Here is a 12,429-nt window from a genome sequence, read left to right on the forward strand (position 1 = left end):
TGCACGATTAGTTCTGAGACTTCCCAGAAGAGCACCCTCCAAACCCACCTTGGCTACCCTTCACTGGTTGCCAATTAGGAAGAGAATCCTATTTAAGGCACTGCTCTGGTGCTATAGGATCATTTCTCAGAAAGCCCCTTCCTACCTGTCTGATCTAGCCATGCCCTACGAGCCCAATAGATCCCTTTGTTCCATGGGAATGGGTCTGCTCAAGACTCCGCGCATAAAAAAAGCTAGAATGGGAGGCCGCTCTTTTCGTTCACTAGCAGCCAACAATTGGAATACCCTTCCCACCAACATTAGACTAGCGAATAATGAGTCCTCTTTTAGAAAACTGCTGAAAACATACCTATTCGCCCTTTAGTTTGCCCCTCCCTCACCTTCTCCCTTGACTCTTTCTCCACAGCGCGGGGGCACGCCGGGAGGCGTCACCAGGCGCTTTACAAACCCCTTTAATAATAATAATAAAGAGACGGAGCCTAGTCGAGTCTCTTCCAGCACTCGAGCAGCTGCAGATGGTCCCATCCTTGACCGTCCCGCGTGGAATCATAAGATCGCTCTTGTATCAGTGCTGGCACGTGCGCAGGGTTGGCGGCTGCATGGGCCAAATGCATTGTGGGCCTCCTGCAGTCCTCCACCTTCGTGTGCCAAATAAGCAATCCCTCAATGGACCTCAGTCCCTCCTCCTGGTCCAGACTAAGCATCACCCGATGAGAATCAAAGCATCCCGTGCAGCGGGATCAGAACAGAAGATCCTTCTTGTAGCAGTGCTGGTGTGTGGGTGGGACTGGAGGCAACAGGGGAGTGTGGGTATTGTGGGTCTCCTTTAGTCCTCATTAGTCCTCAACCCAAGAGTGATGAAACTAGCCTCAGTGGACCTGGCTCTCTTTTACTGGATCATACAAAGATTCAAAGAGTCTATATATTTTCGACAATGTACATTTCATCACTGTTTATTGCATTCGGCGATATGGCACTTTTCAATCCTACATCATTTTTTATTACATGACCTTCCCACAAGCCTTTATTCTAATTCACCAAGTATTCTGCAAAAGAGTGAAACGTTGTAATTTTACATTATGAGAAGTGCTGTCCGGAAGACACTACTCAAGACAAACAAAACTAGGAATAAAAAACTAGGAATTCCGTTTTTTGCAAACCTGATTTCCCCGGACTAATAGTTCTGCTTCCCTAGTTGTCATGTGGTCTCTCGGGAGACCACAAATGTCCCTTGAAACTAGCTCCAAAGTGTTTTAACAGAACACCGCCGAATTTCATATGTATAAATATGCAAGGGCTTTAATTTTATCAAGTTAAAAATTTTGCTGTAGACTGAGGATTTTTAAGTAAGTCTTCAGATCTCAATCTATAAGAGAACAGAAGCTTCAAGTATTACCCAGAATGTATTGTTAGAAAGGCACTACATTTTACAGAAGGCACATCTTAGTATGTTAGTCTACAAAATTCGCCAATTGTAATGGATTGTGTATTTTAAAGAATGCTATTGTTGCAATGATATTCGACACCGCACCATATAGCAGTCAGGATGCTTTAAGGTGGAAGTGGTATAAAAGCATAAAGAGAAAACCAGTTGATGAAATGTAAAGCGTAAGAATGCAAACATCTCTCCTAGTCAGCAATCTCCATCATCAGGCAGCTCTACATTCCATTATGAAATACCTCCCAAATTCTTTAGAATGAAAAAAGAAAGGAACAGCACAGGTTTAAGAGACCTTTTAAAATGAAAAGATTTCAGGTACTTCTTCCTGCAAGTCGATAGAAGGTGATTCAATGGACTGGAACCGCTGGAAGAAAAGTACTGGTTGTAGCGTTTTGGCATTTTACAGTTCGTGTTTTCAAGAGTGTCTTGGTCCTGCATAGCTGCCAGAGACCACCAAAAACTTGAATTTACCTTTGGTCTTCTGCTGTTTACTTTAGGAATATAAACCAAGCTTGTTTCTGCTCTGCTGGTTGAGTGGCAGGCAGGTGCTTATATTGAGGAAATAATCCATCAGTTATCCAATCTAGAATGCTGATGTTACAAGCGTTCCTGGTAACAGCCATGTTTTAAAGGAGAGCAAATAGATGTGGTAGCTCACTGGCCAGGAACAGGGGAGGACCAGGCCAGCAAGTAATCCGCGATGATGGTCGGAAAGTATGAAAGAGGGAGACAGACGAACTTGCAGTCCCATCCAGGGGAGTAGCGTGTGCGGGGGTAGACAGCTATTACAGAGTGCTGCAAGGAGTCCACCACAAGGTGCAGGTTGGAGCTGCCGGCGTTCACCAGGTTAATAAAGTTTTTGCGGTCTGTAAAGAGAAGACTAAAGATGAGCCTCCAGTACATCCTCACATATGGCACTTATTCAATACAGCTCTGTACATGCCCCGCTATTCTGTTGTACAATATCAAGCAGCTCCTATTATGAGAGAACTCAAATGGCTCCCTCAAGACTTTGGAACCATCTACCTGAGGCTCTATCTATCCAAATATACCTGCCTCTATCATAGCTTGAAAATACATCTATGCTAATCTTTTTCTAAAGTCTCACCATCTGCAATACTATGTCAGGACCAGAGGCTGGGATTATGCTCTTCTTTCTTCATTTTATTTAACAGCAGCCATATCAACAATCAAACATCAAACATTTAATTTTCGACATGCCATAGGGAAAGGAAAAAGTCCATTATTACCCAATCAGGAGCCAGGATATCTCTTCAAATGCTCCTGTCAGCTCTCTTTGCCCCTCTTTCTTCATTGCTCCAGCAGCCATTAGATATATATATTTTGGGACCGCTGTCCTTTTTTTTTTGCCTCAGTGTTCAGTTTTAGGGCTCGCGCCGCGTTGCGGTGCACAGCACTGCTGGAACAGCGAGAGCCCTTTTCTATGGGTTTTTGAAAGCTGACCACACGCTTGTGCGTGTGATCAGGCTTTCGCCGTCAGGCATCGGCTTTTGCGTGTTTTTTTTTTTAACAGGCACGTGATTGGGCAAAGACGGGCGCATGACCCGCCTTTGCTCCGCCCCTTCCCGACAGTGGCTAGCACGTGCAGCAGCACGCGTTCGCCTCGCTGCTGCGCTCCCTCCCCTGCTCCTCTGTGGTACGCGTGCACCACTAGTTTTTTAATGCCACTGTGGGTTCCCTTTCTGCACCGCGTGTTGATGGATGTTTTCAGTTATTCCGCCTGACCTCCAGTGTGGTTAAATTCCCATCCCTCCCTCCCCGTGTGCTCCGATCCCCTCCCCCCACCACTTCTGCCCGTGGTTTCCGCTCCGTCTCGCTCAGTAGTGACAGCAAGATTTACTCTCTGTTAGGTTCCTGCCTCTACATCCTGTAGATTTCCTCACCAAGTCCCGCCATGATGGTGATTTCTGCACTATTGTAGCGGGGTGATCGGATTACGTATTTACTTGTTAGGAAGAGACACTAGTTGTTGGTGGTTTTACTGATATTTGCTGCAGACAGTACAGTGCTAATTTTCAGCAGCTGCAGAAATGCCCCAACGCTCCTTCACGGCCACTTAAGTGCATTCCTTAGCCTTCTACATGCTGCACAGCAGGCACGCAGCAGTCCCCCAGCGGCTAGAGGGAGCACACCCCTTGTGCCTCTCGTCTCCTTATGTGAACACCGATCCCTACCTCCGCAGATCGGAGCACACATTGCCACTACCTGTGCGTGACAGCTGAGCACCTCTGACCGCGTTGTATACTCAGAAAATGAGCCCCAACCCACCTGGAATCCTTACGCCCTACAGGCTCTGTACTTGTATGTAACAGCGGTGCCTGCTTTCCACTCGCTCAAACACCGACCTAGGTGGTATTTGACCAGCCCATTGAATATCAAAGGGCGTGTGTTGCCCTGAGAGTCTCATAGCCTTCAATACTGTGCATGTGACTGTAGTGCTTTGCCACCCTAACTACCTCTCTGGCCCCCCCAGTTATTAATTGCCCTCTATACGTGTCTACACTCACATTTATCTAATGGAGGAATATGAGAACTCATATGCTGAAGAGGAGAACTTCTACTTCCCAGTAACGGATATGTTCTGTGAAGCAGTATACGCCTCCATTCACAAGGCAGTCTCAGAGGCGTGCTTGGAGAAGAAGCTCCTAGCAATGGTGCAAAAGTGCCAACAACCCTTCCCCCGGAGGGAAGACCTAGTGGGTCTTCGGCCTCCCTACCTCCAGGTCTTCCTGATGCCAAACACCCCAAGAACCCGTGAAAATGCAAGCAGACCCCTGGGGTTGACCTGGATGCTTTCACCAGGCTTAAAAAGGCCCTCCTGGGCCACTCTCCTATCTCCTCCATACCAGATGAGCTAGAGGGCCTGCACGCACCAGGTGCGTATCAGCTCCCCTCCCCTCTCCCGGCCTTGAACAGATCCACCACGGGGTCCGATAGGGACTCAGACCAGGACAGGTCATGACAGTTAATGCCTCCCCCATCTGGGATGGACCCCACCACGGAGGGGGCCCACGGCGCAGAGTCTGACATGCTTGACCCTGAGGAACTGATGCACAATGGGGGTCCTTCAAATAGACCCCCATTGATAAAGTAGCCATGTATATGGTGAGAAGGCTGGGCATGCCCCTTGACCGAGATATGCAACCAACTTAGGGCAAACTGCCCTGCCCCTCATTGGATGGTATGGTGGCCATAACACCAGAAATTAACCCTAGAATGACCACATTTCTGGCCAAGTACATCGGGGACCCAAAGAAGGGCATTGACCACTCCTGGCGGTCATGCCAGGATAAGCTCCTGGACATGACAAGGCCATTGACAAAATACTCAACACGGTGCACTCATTTACCTGAAGATATTTTCTGGCTGGACCCAGAGTGCCATTATTTTCGTGGCCAACGCAAACTATGCCATCCCTCCCAAGAGGCACAGATCGCTCCTGATTAAAATAGTCCAGAGACTAGGGGATCTGGCAACCTCGGAAGCAGTGCAGATTGTGCAGGGCGGGCTCCTTGGTGAACCTTTCATCAAGGAGCTCAGCAAGTTTGTATCAACCTTCATCTCTCTAGAGAAAGCCCAGTCTTCAGTAAAGCGCATTTTCACCCCTTGGGTTTTAACGGGGGCCGGCTGTGGCAGGAGGTCCTCCGCTGGGCACTTCCAGTCTCAAGCCTCAAATAGATGTCACAGACCTCCAGGTGGAGTCACTGGCAAGACGCCTCCCGCTTCAGGGGTTTCTACCCCACCAAGAGGATCTCGAGGTGGTTCATGAGGAGTAGGTTCTTCCGCCAACACACATGGTGAGTGTAACTATCATTTTTCACAGGGGGGTCCATCTGGCAGATTTCATCCATACCTGGAAAACTCTAACATCCAATGTCTGGGTTCTACAGACCATTCAGGGTTTCCATATAAAACTCCATGGGTCCCCCTTCCAACATTTCTCGCCTTGACCCCTCCGCTTCTCGGAGACATAATCTACCCTTTTCCAGTTAGAGATTCAGAAACTCCTTTCCAAGAGAGCCATCTCGCTGTCCACGCATCACCCCTCGAGCTTCCTCAGCAATTTATTCGTAGTGGAAAAGCGGGAGGGGTTCAGAGCCTGGTGATCAACCTCCGGGAACTCAACGAATGGCTGGTCTTTTGCCATTGCCAGATGGAGGGCATTTATCTCCTCTGGGACCTCCTAAGACCCAAAGATTAGCTGGTGTGTGTGAATCTCAAGGATGCTTATCTGACGATCCCAATATTCCTGCCGCATCGTCGATTCCTACACTTTCAAAGGCACGGTCAGGTCTTTGAATTCAACTCCCTCTCCTTTGGCCTATGCTCCGCTCCTTGATGTTTCACCAAGGTCCTCAAACCCGTGGTCGAACATCCAAGGGCCTATGAGATAGCATGATTGTGTACCTGGACAACATGCTTCTCAGAGATCAATGTACACACACATTATCACTGCATCTGGGAAAACAACATAGCTCTCCTCCAGTCCCTGGGATTCATTATCAATCATGAGAAATCTGCCCTGAGACCTTCCTAGACCCTTGCCTTCCTGGGTTTTGTGATCAACTCAGTGGAAACAACCCTTAGTCTTCCATCCAGGAAGTTGGCCAAGATATGACACCAGGTAAGCGGAACTCTGTACAAACCCTCCATCACCCTCCAGCAGATAGCCAGTGTAGTCCGCCTCTTGTCATCCTCCATTCAGGTCATTTCCCCAGGCCCCTACACTTCTGGGCCCTGCAACCCTTAAAGGCAACTCACGTGCGCCATCGTCTGATGTACTCCCAGCACATTCCCCTCTCGGCGAGGCCTAGGAGCAACAACAATGGTGGCTCAGACATATGGATGCCTGGAATTGATGTGCAATCTTTGGATCCCAGCTGGATCTGGTGATAGATTACAGCACCAGAGGCACTGTTTGGGGCACGTGCTGTGTGGTGTTCACCACCAGAGGTGGATGGTTCCCTGCACAGCAATCCCTGCACATTAATTGTCTCAAACTGATGGTGGCTTCTTTCACAATGTAGGGCTGCGCCAGGGAACACGTGCAGTGTTGTCTTCTCCTACAAAGGGACAATATAGCGGCAGTCCATTGCATTAACCATCTGGGGGCACAAGGTTCAGAGCTCTCGCAGATCTGGCCAACGGTTTCTGGGAATATTACCTCAACCACCATATTTCAGTGATAGCGGAGTACCTTCTAGGCACGTCCAACCAGGTCACAGATTGGCAATCATGACACGTCAGGGACATAAGCCTTTGGCACCGGTTTCATTCCCTCTCGGACCACTAGGGCCCATTCACGATAGACCTCTTTGCGTCTGGCCTGGACCATCAACTTCCCTGATACGTCAGTTGGAAACCGAATCCCAACACGGTATAGACCAATGCCTTTCTTCAGGATTGGTTGATGATAAAGAGACTCATTGCGCAGACTCGCAGACATCAGGTATAGCTGGTGGTGGGTATCCCTATGTGCCTGTTGCAAGTTTGTTTTCCCGTTCTGATGGAATTTTCTTATGATTTTCCAATCAATTTGCCACAATGTCAGTATTTCCTCAGGGATCTATCCCTGAATCCCACTGTTTGACAATAAATAGAACCCTCCAGCTTATGTCGTGAAGGATTACAGGTCTCAATGGCAAGTCCTGGGACTTTCGAAAAGTGCTGCAGATCTCCTCAGACGGTATGAGCAAACTTTACCAATCGGCATTATCTTGATAATTGGGTTGGTGTCCACTGCAGGACCTGGATCCAGTGGGGACTGATGTTGTCAATATCTTGAAATTCCTAGCCTCATTAGCGGCAAAAGAACTGGCCAATAGATGGGTCAACACCTTTCGGTCAGGGATCTCCTCGGGTCATGCCCATGTAGGAGGCCTTCCTGTGGGGTAACATCTCCTTGTCGGGAAACTTCTCAGAGGTATCCAATTGTCCCTTTCTCCGGAGCCAAGATATTCTGTCCTATGGGATGTCAATTATGTCCTGAACTTGTTCCTTACCTGGCAATAAATACTTTTCTCGAAAGCAGTTGTCGGTGAAACTGGGGATCTTGCTGTGCCTGGTGTCCTGCAGACAGGTCTCTGATGTCGGGCCCTGGACATTACTGGTAGGATGTTTACATTACATTTATGGGGTCACCTTCCACAATTCTGGATCTAGGAAGTTTAACTCATACCCGGCCTTTGCAGGCTCTTTGAAACTATGTGTGGTTTGTGGTATCAAGACATGGGGGGCCTTGACCAAGGAGCTCAGCCCCCACGGGGAGCAGCAGTTGCTCATTGCCCTTCGAAAACAGTACAAAGCAGTCTCTTCCCCAACCACTGCATTGTGAAATCGATGGACCATGCAAGAGGTTGGCATCAAAACTAAAATGTTCAGAGCGCATTTTACCAGAAGAGTTAAGGCATCAAAAGCTTTCGCTCTTGGAGCTCAGTTGGAAGATATTCTGAATGCAGCGGACTGATCCTCAGACTCGATCTTCCAAAGGTTCTACTTCACGCGAGTTCCCTCCATTGCGGCTGTAGTGGTAGACACGCTTTAAACTAGCATAATCCCCGCCTCCTAGCCTAGCATAGAAGGAACATTTTCATAAATAGGCGGTGCATTAGCCTACTCATTGCTGTCTGATCGTCTGTCTGATCGTCGCCCACCTGGAGACAAAGGATAGGTTTATTTGGGAGTAAGAACTCAACCTCACGTTATGTTTGAAATTAATCATGAGAACAAGTCCTAATTGGGGGATTAGTCTGTCTATTCTAATGCGCTGTATTAATACTGGTCAAGCAGTTTTGTTTGCCTATGAGTTACCATGGTGACTAAAAGCTGATCTGCTAGTTTTCTTACTGGATCGGAGTCTTCCAAACAGGACAGAGGTTTTCCACTGCCAGCTTTGGTCGCAGGAAGAAAGAGGGGAAAAAACAGCTGACAGGAGCATATGAATAGATATCCTGGTTCCTGATTGGTTGATGGACTTCTACCTTTCCCTATGGCTTATGGAAAATTACATGTTTGTTGTTATATAGTTGATGTAGCTGCTGTTAAAAAAAATGAACAAAGAAGAGCTTAATCCCCACCTCTGTGACCTTTATAGAATTGAAACTTTCCGTTATGAATGCCAAGAATATTTTCAATACATATAACTACACTTCTTTTCACTGATTGTTTATGCATCATCTCATCTGAAGCACGTGTTTGCCTACTCAAATGGCTAGGTCTACCCAAAAAACCTGCAATTCATAAATTACATGCAATTACGTTACAAGATAAAATCTGCAAATCCATCTAGCTTTTTTATTCTAATCTGCAGCACTTATACAGGAATCTACCAAATAGCACAAACTCTGCTGTCCAGTCTTCCTGTACTTAAGCCGATACTTTATCCCATTGCAGTAACCTTGGTATTCTTAGCTAAAGCAAAAATAATAATGTTTTGTTAAGATACTGTATTGTAATTATTGATTTTAAATGGTAGCTCTAACACACTTTACATTAACGGATACATTAATATTAATGTTTTTATGAGAAAGTCTCTTTGGATGTCCTACAGCCCTCTCCAAGGCAGACACGAGGTGAACTCACAGGCGTTGAAGTACTGCTCTCCGTAGGTCTCCTTGACGTCCTTTGGCATGCAGCCCCATGCGTCCTCTAAACCTTTCTCTACAACTGGCCTGGTTACAATACCTGTTTTGAAAGCGCCGGGTTCCACAATCGAGACTTTTACTCCATAAGCGTGAAGATCACGTCTAAGGAAAGAAAGCGAGCCCACAGAAATGGGTAATCAACGCTTGTGAAAAGCAAGGCATCTCAAGAACATGAATAGCTCCAAGCATAACACTGCACCACAGAAATCTGATATCAAGGTGTAACATCACCTGACTACATGTGGTGCCAGAACTCGGACTTTAAAATCTCAATAAGGTCTGAACTCTAAATGCATTGTTCTGCGTAGGAGACTTAAGTCACAAGTTGGCCCTTAAGTCTCGCCCACCAGATAGAGCAAGCTGCCTGTTTGAGAAATGACCTGCTGTGCGCCTATAGTGCACTTAGATGCTTACCATTAGTTTGCTTTATTGTCTCTCTCCTTTACTTGCCTTTTATTCATTATCTTGTGTGAGCTTTTTTTCCTCTTCTTGGCTTGTCCTCACTTCCCTGGAGCATGACCTCATTACTTGTTTCTTCCACTTCGTACTTTTCAAGCACTACTTGTTTTTAGGTTTCGGCTACCGTCGCACTGCGTAAGCAGTGAGCGGAGCCGAAATCTTATGTGTCTAGTATGGGGGCCTGAACACGCCCCTCTTCTTCATTGGCTGGCCTCGTAAATGCTGGCCAGCCATTGGAGGAGAGGAGCGTCACTCAGTTCAGGGCCCGCCTGGACGCGATTCGGGGGCGTTTCTGGGTCTTTTTTTAAGTCCCGCCCTCTCCTCTTCCCATTGGCTGGAATTTTACTTTCCAGCCAATGGGAAGGGGAGAGCACAGGCTCTTTCCGTGTGTTCGTTATTTATTATTTTACTAGGATATATACCACTTTTTGCTCATTTGACTTAATTTAAATATGATGTTTTGCTTTTGGTTTGTAAATACATATCGATATTCAAAGTCTAATCGAAATTAGTAGACTGCTATATTTACTAAATATATTTAAAAAATAAGTTTTTTCTTCTAGGACACTTATTTTATTCTATGTTGTGGTTGTTTGCTTTGAAGTGTAGATTTAAATACATGTTAGATTTATTTCCAACATGGCTGAAACGTTTCTTCGCAGCTCTTCTGTTTCGTTGTCATTTACGAAATTCTGTCATAGTTCAGTCCTTCGTTTACCTTCAGACGAGCCCTTCGGTACCGTAGTCCTTCGTTTACTTTCAGAAGGGCATTTCGGTCGAGAGACTGTGAACACCGTCGACCTCTTCGGATGGTGCAGGCCGCGGCTGTCACACCCACTAAGTCACATTGACTGCCCTATACGAGAGACCCGGCGAGGCCTGCCCTCGTTGCGTTACAGGCTGTTGTGGCGCCGAGGAGGAGGGGGGAGAGAGATGTGACCTCACTTCCTTAACAGAAAGGAAGTGAGGTCCCGGTTAGAAGCGGCGGGGCCAGGCTCTCGAGGAATTGTGCTCGTCAGTCGGCGCAGAATAGGTCCCTCTCAGTGAGTTTGAGAGTCAGAGTGTGCAGCTGCCTGTGCAGGAAGCGCATTTCACCGAGGTCAAGTCACTGCATAGCAATGGTTCGTACCGAGCCATTTAGGCAGTGAGGTTAGGAGTGTGAGTTTCCATCAGACTCACAGATATAGGCAAGTGCGATGAGTCCTTGGGCTGCCGCCCTCCCGTTGCGCGAGGGCGTAGCAGTTTAATTCAAGATTAGTGGCTATGCTGCCCGCAATTATCCTGCTGTGTTAATGGGCGACCGACACCATGACGAACCCGACCCAGCCGGGCCCACCGGTGCTACCTGATTACTCCCATGCGGCGGCCGGAGAGGTCGTATGTTGGCAGCTCAGCTGGGCTGCACAGAGCAGTAGGTCCCCAGGCACAAGGAGAGAGGCGAGCCAGGCAGCTGTGTACCTTCTCTCACTGGTTGCCGCTGCAAAAGTGAGTGTTTCTAGAGTGAGGGACAATAAATCATTTGCCAGCGCACCACAGGATAATGCTTTAAATTCCAAACGTGCTTCCACGCACTACCCGTACTTACAGCCACACACACTTGACGTGCACATTTAGCTTAACGCGCAAAGACTGCAGTGCTGCACTAGTTACTAACAGTCTTAGAGACTGTGAACACCGTCGACCTCTCCAGATGGTGTAGGAAGTACATGATTTGTGAAATATATTCGGTGCCTAATGACAGACAGGAGCGGTAGTCAGTAGGCGCTTAATTAGAAAGGTCGAACAACATTTTATCTTCATTTAAAGTGAACCACCTGGCTCTGAAGCTAGCACCAGCCACGTGTCTGCAGACAGAGTGTGGCTTTTATCACATAAAATAACAGGCAGACTTTGACAAAAGTGTCAGTGAAACAGTGCCATCTGAGTATGTGCTTTTTAGTTCATAGCGTGTGACGGACTCCCTGACATCGGATATGACATTGAGGAAGGAGGATGCCTATTGTATTTCTTGCATACTGTGTGATGACCCCTGACCTTCCATGCTAAGGCTCTGGCAATCGCCAGAACCTGCCGGATGAAAGCACATTTCACATGCCCAGCTCTCCAAATGTTGGAGGGAGTGCACTTCACAGTCCCCCGTCGGATCAAGAAAACATAATCTGCCCATTTGCGAGGGTACCAGGGGGCCAAGACACATGTGTCTGGTCCTGCCAGGGTCACTGAGCATACAGTGACTGGACTTAGCTTTGCCAGCAGTCTTACTCCTCTACCTCAGCCCACCAGAGACCCACTGCCTGAAGCAGCTCATCAGCAACATTGACTGAGGCCAGTAAACTTTTAACTGGATGGATGCATGATTTGCGGGGATTCAGAACTGTCCTGAGCTCCAAGACCGTGAGAGACAGCCTCCAATACTGCCCCTGCCTACCGCACGACTTTCGCCTAAGCAGCATAGTAAACGACTGGTAAGTAGAATTCCCACCTTTTATAAAGAAATACCCGCCATTTGTTCCCCTCAGTTTAAGATTTGGAAAGGGTCAAACAAGATATACAGCGCTATAAAAATTGTCTTTATAAAGTGTATTCATTTTTATAGATCACCTTTCTGCCTGTTTAATTTAATTAGCAGCCAGTGATAATTAAGTCGGCAGCTCTAGAACACTGCAAAGTGCTTTCTTGTTCTTGTTTTTGTTTTCTTAAGTATGTACTACGGAAGAGAAAATACAGGCTTTAGGGGCTTTTCACAACTTTTGCAAAAGCAATAGAACATTCCTCATGCCAATGAAAAGACAACCAGGTGTAACTCTACTGGTAAGTGGCCAGTTAAGGAGGACATACCTGTGAACTGCTGCAGTTAATAAGGGC

General features: G+C 47.2%; 1 protein-coding gene across 1 annotated transcript in view; it reads right to left on the bottom strand.

Annotated features, from left to right (window-relative positions):
- Positions 1 to 884: 884 nt before the first annotated feature.
- The window catches only part of LOC147749094 (retinol dehydrogenase 7-like), a 420,558-nt gene continuing 409,013 nt past the window's right edge, over positions 885 to 12,429 (bottom strand). The window contains exons 6-7 of the mRNA XM_086966095.1: positions 9,044 to 9,207; positions 885 to 2,307 (exon numbers count right to left, since the gene is read on the bottom strand). Of these exons, the coding sequence (XP_086822221.1) occupies positions 2,096 to 2,307; positions 9,044 to 9,207 (376 nt within the window). The 3' untranslated portion in view covers positions 885 to 2,095. The remainder of the gene's footprint in view (positions 2,308 to 9,043; positions 9,208 to 12,429) is intronic.

This window comes from Lissotriton vulgaris, chromosome 1_1 (assembly GCF_964263255.1).
Source record: "Lissotriton vulgaris chromosome 1_1, aLisVul1.2, whole genome shotgun sequence".
In the NCBI taxonomy this organism is placed as follows: Eukaryota; Metazoa; Chordata; class Amphibia; order Caudata; family Salamandridae; genus Lissotriton; species Lissotriton vulgaris.